Below are 12635 nucleotides of genomic sequence, written 5' to 3' on the forward strand. Positions count from 1 at the left end.
CTTTCTGAGATCACTGTTACGTACTTGTGACTGATTTCCTTATCCTGAAGTTTCTCCACTCTTATCCTCCTAAATATAGACCTGACCTCCTCCACTTTCGGCCTCACAATACCAATTTCACTGCAGATTAAATAGTGATCAATGTCATCAAAACTCCTCTGAATTCACGTGTGTCCCTCACGGCCTTCCTGAATTCCCGATCCGTTATTGTATAGTCAATGACAGATGTGGTTCCCCTGGCTTCCCAAGTATACCGGCGAATGTTATTATGTTTAAAAAAAGGATTTTGTGATTAATAAGCTCATGCTGGCACAGGAATCCAAGAGTTGTTACCCGTCCCTGTTGTTAAAGAGATACTTCTGTAGTTGCTACAACCTTTTCTGTTTCCATCTTTAAGGATTGGTGTGATTACTGCTTTCGTCCAGTCTGATGGAACCTGTCCCGACTCCCACACAATTTCAATTCCTGTTCCTGTTTGTTGAAAATTCAAAAATGAATTTCTAGAATTCCAAAAGTATTCATAATAATTTATTGAACTTGTAGTGATCAGGTGTTGTGTATGTTGACATGGGTATGATGTTTGCAAAGTGGCGACTTCTGACATAAGCTTGGCATGTTACGCTTGTACATATGTAAAGGCTGCTGCAGGGGTCCTGTCCATCTACAGGGCTACAGCTGTGATGATGCTCTGAAATGTGATCCACAGTCTGAACTAGTGCATTTCAATCACCAGTGAACATTAATAATACTTTCTGCATATTAGGTGGTAGGGGTGACAGCCAAATGTTCTGTAGTAAAAAGTTGTAACCAAAAAGTAATGTAGTTGTGTCTGTAGAACACAATTTATTGATGTAAATCGTACAATCTATTAAAATTCTTCAAAGTAGTTGCCTTGCATAGCAATACCCCCATGTCTGGTACGCTTGCTAGAAAGTGGTGAATGGAATTTCATTTAGAGCACATGTCGTCACATTTCGGGTGTTCTTAATGGTATCAAAATAGTGCCCCTTCATATTGGTTTTGATGTGCAGGAACAGGAAAAAGTCTGATGGTCCCATGTTGGGACTGTATGGCAACTACAGCAGAATTGCCAAGTTGTGCTTCACAAGAAACTCGCAAATCAACAGAGTTGTGTGGTGTGGCGCATTGTCCTGAGGCTGAGTCGCACTGAAGTGGGCTTGTGCATTGTGTGGGTGATGCGATCTGCTAGTCTTTTTGACACTCGGAGGTAGTAAGCTGCATTCACAGTTATTCCTTGTGGTACAAATTCCGAGTGGATCAAGCCTTTCCCATTGAAGAAGGTGATGAGTATGGTTTTCATTTTCGATTTGCTCATCTTGCTTTCTTGGCCTTGGGAGATGTGGGAGTGTGCCCCTCTGAGCTTTAGCTCTTCGTTTCTAGGTCATACCCAAAAACCCATGTCTCATCGCTGTTTTCCTGTTCCAATCTCTAAACGGTTGCACTTCTGTTCGTCACTCAACAATTTTGGAACCAATTTGGCACACACTTTACACATGTTCAAATCATTGGTAACGATGTTAAACACACTCCCATACGACATGTTTAGTAAATCTACTAGCCTCTGAACACCCACACATCTATCATCATTGCATGTTTGTAATATACTAGGGTAGTAGTACTGGTATAGCAACATATTCAAATACCATACAAGTTTTATCATTTAAGACAATGGAATGACTAACTGCTACAAACCCAAAGAGTAAACATATATCACTGAAGTTATCACTGAACATAAACAGTTTGAACATTGCGTGCTGCTATAATAATGGCCACTGCAAAGCCTGATCAGTACAAGTTCTCACTGAATAACAGTTGTTATTTTTTCATGTCTACATAAGCAATTCAGGCTGCATGGTTGCAGCATGTTAATTGTTAGAGAAAGATTAAAACCTGCTTTAAATGAGTATGATGGCTTTTTATCAACGTACTGGTTCATTTTCCTTGAAGACTTCATAGCTATTTGTGTGTTTCCTTTTGTTTGTTTGCCAGATTTTTTAATATCATTCTTATGGAATATTTCTATCAATATTACACATTTCCAGTTGCAAATAGGGCCCTAATGTGTCTTCAAAATCAGCTAGCATCAAATGCTGTGACAGCACCACACTTTTTTTTTAACAAATTCCCTCTATGTTCTTTGATGTAAAGCTACAACCATTTATTGGTCTAGCATGAGGGAGCATTTTATGTAGTTTTATTCAACCTCAGCTCTTTGACTCACTTTTGCAGACATCCATGCCCTCTACTCAGCCAATGTATTCAATAGCTTCTCACAATATTTGTAATTTGTTATCGACACATCAAATTGTATATTCCTTTGTCTACCCTTTGGTCCTAGTATTTCATACTGACAAGGAGACCTAGGAGAAATTTGGAAGGGAATTAAAGTGCACAGAGAAAACACTACAAACTTTGAGGTTTGGCAATTACATTGTAGTCAAGTAGAGACAGGACGACGAACCTCAGTTGAATGGAATAGATAGCATCTTGCAGAGAGGTTAAAAGGTGTGAATATGAACAAAAGTAAAACAACAGTAATCGAATGTAGCCAAAAAAAATCAGGGAATTGCTGTTCATAAGCAATAACAACACCTCTCTCCTGCTCTCTAAGGTTGTTTTGATACACCAGAAGTTCCTACAATTTACTATTCTTTTTTACTTTATTTGTACTGTATGAAAAGTTAAATAGTCTTTTAGTAAACATACTCATATATTTTCCACAACTTAACAATACTTACAGAATTTTTTAGCCCTTACCTACTCAATATAATCAGTATATTTTTTCTGACCTTTACTCTTATAAATTTTAAGTTTCAGTCTTTATTGTAGTCTGAACAGTACTTGACTCAGCACGAGATGAGCATTTATTAACATAAGTATGACTATATGTGTTGTCAACCAAAATTTGTGGCTAGACTGAGGACTTTTTTTGGTTGGGTGGGTGCTCTCTTGCATGGAGAGTCATCTACAGAAGCTGTAACTTTAAGTGTGACCCACAAAGTCACCTTGATATAAGTTCAAAATGTAGAATTCTGCAACTTACAAAACACTGAAAGTGTACTACCTCATAACTGAGTCACAACTGGAATCAGTCGATTCAAACAAATATCTGTCTGTATCAGTTTGTGGGGATACAAAATGGAACGTTCACATAGGCTCAGTCATAGGTAAAGCAGCTATTAGATGTCAGTACATTCGTGGGACTGAGAAAATGTCAGTCTACAAAGGAGATTAATTACAATACTCTTGTGTGACCTGTATTAGTATGTTGCTCAAGTGTGAGGGACCCATACCAAACAGAACTAACAGGGGACAAAAAATTGGCCAGTTCAGAGTAGGGCTCACGCACTGAGGGTTCTGTGCAAACTTAATTATGTACATAGACAGTTCATCCATTCTGCCAATCGAGAATCTCGAACATTTTTTGCCAGTTAACGATATTGATACTGGTAAGAGATCTGTCGTAGGGCTTACAACAATTTCGAGAATGTGTTAATATCAATAATATAAATGTGACATAAAGTCAAGTGGAAGGCAGGCGATCTTAATAATAACAATCAGTAGTTCTTCATTTAGGTGGAATGAGTCGCGATAGTAAAAGTCCAACATCAGGCAAGGAATTACTTCATTGTTCATATTTGACGTTTTGGAATTTATTCATCAGCAGATATCAAGGAGCAATTACTGCACGTAGATACGGCGTTTCAAGTGGTAAGTGAAGTGCCATATCTATATGTAACGAAAATAAACCAAAACAATAAAATAAAAATTAAGAATGTACAGAAGCATAAAATCCACTACTACAACATGTGTTGTCGCGCGAAAATAGGTTAATTTTTGAAGTTAGCAGACGACGACACAGTCCCACCCCAGCTCTCCCATCACTTCAACGTCAAGATTCTTCTCGAAAAACCTTAACGATGACGTGGCGTCCCGCGCTGCTGAAGGCCGTTTGTGAATGCCGCCATTTCAAATATATCGTGGAATGTTTTGACTTGACGCGACAGCAAGTGTGAACTGGTCATAACCATTTAACTGAAAGAGCAATAGTTCCTGTTTTTATTATATCAGTGCGTTCAGGTGAATGTGAAAACAGCCCATTGTTTAATTTGTCGTGCTGATGCAATGAACATTCCAACTATACGGGGCTGAGCAATGTGTTGTAGTGGTTAAGAAAATTGACTCCCATGTGTCAGGAGTGGGATTCTAGTGTTTTTCCAATCACCATACTTGTATCTGAAGCGCCATATTTAAGTGCGTTGAAAATGAAGCAAAACAATAATATAAAGATTAAGACATACTAAAGTTTGTCATACTATTTGAAAGAGATGCCTTACCCCATTCTTTTTTTCTAATCCTATCCGTGTTTCTCATTATAACGATGTTATTGTCAGGGGGACTTTGAAAACAAACCTTCCTGTTTCGTACGAAGCAAAGAAAAAATAACTTAGTTTCATGTTTGAAGGGATGCGTGTGTAGACAATTAAATATAGAAAATCGCCAATGAGAAAATGCAGTGTAATTCTGCTCCAAAGGAAGCACATACATACGTTAGATTAAATCTCATTTTCGTTTACAAAAACGAAGATGATCTTGGCTTCCTATTCTGTATTAAAGTATCCATCTGTATAAACAGAACACAGAAGGTAGGGTACACCAGAATGAAATCTCTGTACCGTCACATTTGAGGTAGTTAGATTACACGAATCAGGTGAAGTAAACCGTATTTTGATGGGAACTACTTGTTTACCAAAATCCATTAATAACTTTTTATAAACTGCTTGTTATTCCTCTCACATTGTTTGCCATAAGTTTTGTGAAATAGGTTTTAACATACCCACGTTACACTACTGTGTAAAATGACATGTCTATTACTGCTGCTGGGTGTTGAACTACTGACGCAGTGCGTATTTGATTGTTTTCTTGTCTTACAAGGCTGCCATTAGGCAAGAAGTTGCTGTACTAGTTTTTCTGCCAAACTTCTGACAACACGTACTTTTTCTGCTCTTTCCTTTACTGTGTTACGCGGAAGATGCTCTGATGTACACTAGAAATTGATATACGGTGCCATAAAATAGGAATAAGTTTTCATAGAAAATATCCCTACAAGACTACAGGAGCTATTATACTTACTAGATTGCTGGAATCCGTTATTCTGTTATCACTAGCACCATTTTCTTCAAAGGGAATGTGTAAGAATAGCTCTTTACGTAAATTTAATATCTAATCTGATACACGTTCTCTTATCTGTTTAGGTGTGAACTTCCGTATCTCGCATCAATACCAATCTTTGCAGCAAAGAGACGTCAGTCTGAGCATTGCTTCGATCCCATCGTGACGTCAAGAAATAGTCACCTGACTTGTTGTGGAAACTGATGGAGGCGTAGCCGCGTTGAGAGAGATTTGAAGTGCGTTTTGTTTGAGGAACCTAAAGGTAAAGCAACAACATGGGGTCGTTATTTAGAAGCGAAGAAATGACTCTATGTCAATTGTTTCTTCAAAGTGAAGCAGCCTATGCATGTGTTTCTGAATTGGGAGAACTAGGATTGGTCCAGTTTCGTGATGTAAGTATGAGACAAACTTACTGTTAATGTCATGTCTGTACGTTTTAATGTAGGGATTAATTTGATTAATTCTCAAAATCGATTTGGATTATAGAATTTTAGATGTAATGTTATTGGCAGTGTCTTTTGAAGTATGTAGCATAAAGTATTTAATATCTGAAGAATGCCGTTTTCGAAGTAGTATTTTGCTTGTATTACTAAATGAAGAAACAGGAGGGGCTGTCGTTTACTAAGCCCCGTGCTCCTCCCCCTCCCCTCCTCCCGTACTCGTTCTATTGCAAAGTCTGTTTCATAGATGATATATTATTCGATTTACATTTTCTCGAATGACATTTCATCTGCTTCTTTGAGGTTTGGCAACTGTGATCGCCACTGTCGTGTGTAATTTATGTTTAGTTGTTTCCTTACAAATAATCTATATTTTTTATCAGTTGTTGGTGGAATGTTGCGAGCTGGTAAAAAGCCAGAATTTGACATTTAATTCATTGAGAGTAATTAATTAGAAATTAATAATTAGAAGTTAAATGAGAAGCCATGAACATTAGGTATTTGGATATTTATTAACTAGGAAGCGAAGTTTGGAGTTTTCAGCTCAAGTTAGCTCAAAACTGAGTGAATAAGAGCCAAAGAGTGTGTGTGTGTGTGTGTGTGTGTGTGTGTGTGGGGGGGGGGGGGGGTACTGGATACAGTAGGAAATGCAACATACATTTGTTAGTGGATTGGTTGATATTGTTTTGGTCCGGTAATTTGGGGGCAAATGTATGATATTTTGGCAATATGGGAAGGGGGCACAATCACACTAGTAAATTTTCAGTTGAAGTCTTGCCATAAGGGGAGGAAGAGAAGAGGATGGAGAACATGTTCTTTTTAAACTAAATTGGGAAACAGGCTGGAATATAATTGTGCTCTTCTGCAAATCATTCTCATCAGAATGTATTGCCATATTTAGATTGATTCTCTAATCACTTTTGGGTTAGTGTAGTAAGCTACTTCATATTACTGTGCGTAAAGAGAAATAAAATGTTAGCTGGGAAGTTCATGTGCAGCAGTACATAATATTTGGTAACATATGTTTGCAGTGTTATTTCTTTTTGTCACTCTGTGGAATTTGGATCTAGTAACTCACCTTTAAATGTTAACACTAGATTAACTAGTTCCTGCAACATTAATTTGAGAAACATTATTGCTCATATTGCAACAAACTAAAGAGCGGGATAGTGGGTGCACATTTGGAAGAAGGTGGATTCAAGTGCACATCCAGAAGTGATAATGAAGGTTTTTGTGGTTTCTGAAGCTGAATTCTATGATGACTCCTTAGATGATGATGTAGCAAATTCGTGCCCCACTTATGTCCAGTTTGAGCTCCATTTATAATGACCTCAAGCAAGAGAGAATTGTAGTTATAGCTTAGAGTAACACACACTAAAAGATAGGCAAAGGTTATTCTTTATTCATGTAACTGCCTGTTTCTTTTTGGGGAACAGGAATATGAAGACTTTTATCTGGCATTTTCCCCTCCTTCCTTCATTCATTCCTTCCTTAAGAAAGCTGTGAGAAATAGTAGATAAAGGAAAATCAGTGCATGAAATATGTGGAAATTTCTGATTCCATGCACCTGCTTTGACCATCAAGATGGCGAAAACCCGCAACTTTAGCATATATAATGTGACCACCATAATATCACTACATACAAAAGTGAACAAAAATAAATGACACTGACTTTCGCTCTAGCAATAAAATAAAACTAATGGGGCATCTTTGGGAAGTAGGGGTTTAGGGCAGGGACAAGCTAAACATATGACAACACCAGTAACGGCACCATCCCTAAACAAATATCCATAAAATCAGCACAAATATGCTCAGTACAACAAAAAAATTAAAACCATAGGAATCATACATTTCACTTACCTATATAGCTGAAACAATGCCCTCAATAACAAAAAACCTTCACAACTAGAAAATGCGGTACAGCATATTTCACGTGACCTTGCGTAATGTAAGCAAAGCCCTCGATACTGGGAATCCCCCCACAATTCAAATACCTGGTATCATAAATTTCTTTTGAACTGCGTAGTTCAAAGCCCTCGATATCTAAAATCCAGATGCAACTTGAAAACTAAAAACCCAGGATCACTTCACCATATAAAATATGCATAAACAACTATAAACACATAACAAAAGCCTCCAAACAATCCCAATTTCCCAAACTCTCCTCCTTAATCCATCCAGTACCACAAATACACAATACCCACAAAAATAGAATGGAAAAATTAACAACATTCAAACCTTATGAGATAACAAGAAAAATACCAAACCAGTCCTCAGGAAACACAGCTAAATATCTCCTCTACCCACCCCAAAAATTTCCAACACTAATAATACCTAATGCAGACATGAACTGATGACACCAAGACAAGAAATAAAAGTAACACACTAATGAAGCCACACACTCTTGCAAATACAGTACAGAGGAAGAATCACACAAAGTTCAGTGACTCGCTCCCAACTCAAGAGCACACCACCACATGCAGTAACGAGAAATCTACAAACATGATTCGACTTGAAAACACTGCGCCACCCCTGTGTCATTTATTTACGCCATGAATTGAAGCAGACAGATGGAATCTGAAACTTTCCTTGACCCATAATATCTATTTACAAGCACATTTATTGCAAGTCACAGGTTTCAAGTCTCCATTAATGTCTAAGCTCTGCAACTTCTGCATTAAATATAATAGCATGTTTTCTAGATGAAAATGTCGAAGTTGATGTATTTTTTGTGTTTGCTTTCACTAATGGCTCATGACATTCTGCGGTAACTCTTCAATGAGGAAGAAAATATTCATGGCACATAAGTATGTAATGGTGTTGTCCTGCCCACTCTAAAAGTTCTTGTAGACAGCCTCACAGTTCCCTTAATTGGCTGTAGGAAAGCTATTCACCATCACAGATCAAAATTGGTGGTAAAATATTATAAAAAATAGAAAGTTTTAATGGGCAGCATATTGCCATATTTTTCAATGAAAAATTATTGTGATTGAATACTAAGTCTCTTGTTCTGTTGTCATGAAAGACTGTAATTAGGATACGTATATCATGTAAATTATTGACTATCTTCTGTACACACTTAAAGCTACAAGGAACTGTCAGTAGTTTAGTGTTTATTAATTTATTCCGTGTTATGATCAGTGTTTCTTTTTATTGCAGTTGAATCCTGATGTTAATGCATTTCAAAGGAAATTTGTCAATGAAGTCCGAAGATGTGACGAGATGGAGCGAAAGTTGCGCTACTTGGAGAAAGAGATTCGGAAGGATGGCATTCCGATGTTGGACACGGGGGAGAGTCCAGAGGCTCCTCAGCCAAGGGAGATGATAGACTTGGAGGTTAGTAGAACTTTGCTGGAATCTATAGAACTTGACTTAAAGCAGTATTAGTTTGCAAAAAATTTAAATTTGAAACTGGCTTTGAGCTTTGTGTTAATCATCAGATGTCTGTCTTGCTAAACAAGTATATAAAGCACAAATTTGTAGCCAAGATAGGTATGAACAGCAGATGGAAACATAATAAAACTGTGTTATATGACTTATCAGCATAGGGCCACTGTCACTAGAATCTATATAACCTGGGTGGTGAGAGGCATCATTCACACACACAGAATAAAAAATATAAAAAATTGTAGAGGTCTTAAACAGTTTTTAATATATCATGTAAAGATTCGGTTAACATATATTTTCAGATTCTTCTTTTTCCTTAGTGTTTGTCCCACAGTGTAATGAGGTCCAACCTTTGGTTGTCTCCAGCTGGCTTAATCTTTTGCTTGTTCAGGGTGAAGACCTGCTATCTTGAGGTGTATGCAGAGTTTACCAAGGCAACATTGCTTCAAACTTTTGTATGTACATCTTCTATTTTAGGTGGGGAGTGGGACAATGGCTGGTCAGCATAACTCCTTCAGCTGTGTGTCTAAGTCTCTTATTCAAATGTGAGCAGTTTGTGACACTGCTCAATCATAAGGACCCTTTGTTGGCAAGAATTGGATGTATAACCAACTGTTCATTGCCTGTACTGCCATAATGGGATAAGTATCTGGAACCTGAGTTTCATGGTTATCCCCTGTTATGGCAATGAGCAAAGTTGGTTATAGGTCCAGTTTCTGCCAGTAGAGGGGTGTGATGACGGTGCAACAAGTCACAGAAACAGTTTGCATTTGAATAAAGAGTTAAACAAATCAATGAAAGTGTTACAATTAATTACTATAATATTGATTTGGTGCACAAATAAGTAGTTAGTGTACTTTGTTGAAAATGTGAGTTGTGCAATTGTTTCTTAGTCTGCTCAGAGTACTTGTCTGTATCATCATAGATGGTTTTCCTTCATTTCAGTGATAAAGGCCACTCTGTATCACCTGTGAATTTAATACAGTATCAGGCCAGATGCCACCTAAACCTTATGCTTTCCATTACAGCAGATCATTGCTCTGTTTTTTTTTTTTTTTTTTTTTTTTGGGGGGGGGGGGGGACATAATGCACCCTACAAGGCAAATGGGATGGCTGCTGAGTGGCCTATTTTTGACTTAAATCGGTATGGGATCATTGTACTGTGGAGTACATTAATCTACGAAAAAATAACTGAGAACACTACAGTACTTGAACAAATTGTAGAAGTGTTGGTTTGTTGTAGGGAGTATCTAGTTTCATATCACTACCAATTAGGTTGAAATTAATGTTACTACTTGAGAATATCGGGGTATTTAATTTTTTTTTTATAGATTATGTGAAACAAGAAGTTGGCATTCTCTTGTAATTAATTACTGCCCACTATGACTGAGCGTATAAAGAGGAGTATTCTATACTAGTCATTGGCTTTAATCAGATGTAGGAGAGGTGCTCATAAGTTTTTTCCCCATTTGGTGAGGATTTTTTTTATGCCATTTCTGTTGTAGGTATGAGTAATCAATGGGGAGTATGAAACTATGTACATTTACCTTACTATTGAAGTAACTGTCAACACAACAGTGGGAGTTGTGAAATTATGGAATGAAATGCATCCTGTAATTGCCAACAATGCCCTTTATTTTGAACTACCTCTGATAATTGTAATAAAAATAAAATTTTACTTTCCAATACTTTTGTCATTAAATCTTTCAAAACCTGCATTGTTAGTAAAGATACGTGTCTCTTAAACATTTGTAACTCACCTCTGAGATTTCCTTTTCTCTATGACAGCACTGCTAAGTCTGTTCTGCAATACGAAAGCTACTTCCTACATATAATTTTACACATTTCTTATTAAATCATTGCACCTTGGTTTTTGTACCCTCGCATGATGCGAGCTCTTGCATAGTTGTAAATTCTACTCAGCTCATCAGTAATGAAGTAACTGTTGCTTTTTGATCAGTCAGTATGTTAGAACATAGTCGGCTAACAGTATTGAACTGCGTTTCTTTCCCTAATTTGTGGTTTTGTGAGATCGGGGATGTTCATCTTCCACTCGTATTTTGCTTCATGAACATTTTTGGTGCTGTAGATGTCATTTCATTGGTGGGACTGAGAAAATGTCAGTCTACAAAGGAGATTAATTAAAATACTCTTGTGTGACCTGTATTAGTATGTTGCTCAAGTGTTTGTCCTCTGGGCCACACAGTCCCACTGGGTGGGTGCATACAAGTAGGTGCTTCTCATCCACAGATGTGACCAACCTGAGCTTTCTCCTAACATTCTGGAATCCATCCCAAGTTTATCTCTGAGGAAAGAATTAATAATTTCAAAAGTTAGCGTTTTTATATGTATCTACCGTACGTAAAATTTTGACTGCTGATTGGCATTTTCGGATTTGCCAAATTGATAGAGCATAAAGAATCTTGAATACTATAATCTGTAGCTGTTGTGAAACTTTGACTTAGTGGAACATGTACTGGATTAAGATTAGACATGGAATTTTGGCTTCTGTGGGGCCTATTCTTATGGAATAAACATCCTATTGCAACTTGCTGCCTCAATCTAGTAGTTCAATGCTTCTACTACTATGCTACAAATTGATGGTGAAAATAAGGTGGAGGAATAACACTGTAAATTCTAGATTTAAGTAGAATCTATATCCTTCTGTGTGTGTGTGTGTGTGTGTGTGTGTGTGTGTGTGTGTGTGTGTGTGTGTTTATTGCCCTGAAAGGGAAATTTGTCCAACATGCAGCAATGTTTTCAGTGTTGTTGATGGCCTTATCAGTAACGCAACTGTATGATGATTTGTTACATTTCATCCATCCATTACTTACTTTGCGCCAAGAATTTTTTAGAATTAAGTCAGATGATGATTTTGTTCAGCAGGACTATATACTGTTTACTCTCAGCATGTGGAATATAGGCAAGTGTATTATTGTAAGTAGTAAAAAAATCAAAACTCATAGTGTCCTTGAAATAAACTGACACATTACAAGGATCGCTCTCATAAGTTCATGGAGATAATGCTGTTGCCAGTGGTGGCAGGGATTCATTTCATTTTCATCTGGAATATTTTGTGAAATAGTGTACCAGGACACTGAATGTGGAGAATAGATTTGGAAGGCCAGCTTTTAGAGTATTTGGGTCAGGATCAGTCTGGCGCGAAGGCCACCATTACGCAAGCTGTGAGCATTGGGAGTTAGTGGCTATTAGGACCTGCGTTTGCTTGTTCTTTGTATTTGGAGGACTGACGTGATGGGGCCTTAGTGAAACGGAGATATTTTTGTCACAGTTATTACAATGCTGTCATTTATCATAAATGAAACAAAAATATATCTCACTTGAAGCCCTTTAAAAGTTTTAAAAAGAAGGTTCTCAGGTTGCAAAGGAATTGAAACTTGTGAATTTAATACCCTTTTCCAAGAAGGCTCGAAAAAGGACAAACTACAGGGGTATATGTTTTGGTGTGGTTAAAAGGATACTGCATTGGCTGGTGAATCAAGAAATGTTCAAATGGGCCACAAGTTACTGGATAAAAGTTTAACAGCATTGTAATAAAAATTAAAATCTGCCATAAAACATAATATTAAGGAACTGATGGCAGTGGAGCAGGAA

The 12635-nt window shown here is 37.3% G+C and overlaps 1 protein-coding gene across 3 annotated transcripts in view; it reads left to right on the forward strand.

The window, feature by feature from the left end:
- Positions 1-5044: 5044 nt before the first annotated feature.
- LOC126293733 (V-type proton ATPase 116 kDa subunit a 1) overlaps positions 5045-12635 on the forward strand; it is a 123037-nt gene continuing 115446 nt past the window's right edge. The window contains exons 1-2 of one of the 3 annotated variants that reach the window (XM_049987065.1): positions 5045-5585; positions 8793-8969. In XM_049987065.1, the coding sequence (XP_049843022.1) occupies positions 5469-5585; positions 8793-8969 (294 nt within the window). In that variant the 5' untranslated portion in view covers positions 5045-5468. The remainder of the gene's footprint in view (positions 5586-8792; positions 8970-12635) is intronic. The other 2 variants (XM_049987064.1, XM_049987066.1) reach the window with 2 other exon arrangements.

Source organism: Schistocerca gregaria, chromosome 10 (assembly GCF_023897955.1).
Source record: "Schistocerca gregaria isolate iqSchGreg1 chromosome 10, iqSchGreg1.2, whole genome shotgun sequence".
NCBI lineage: Eukaryota > Metazoa > Arthropoda > Insecta > Orthoptera > Acrididae > Schistocerca > Schistocerca gregaria.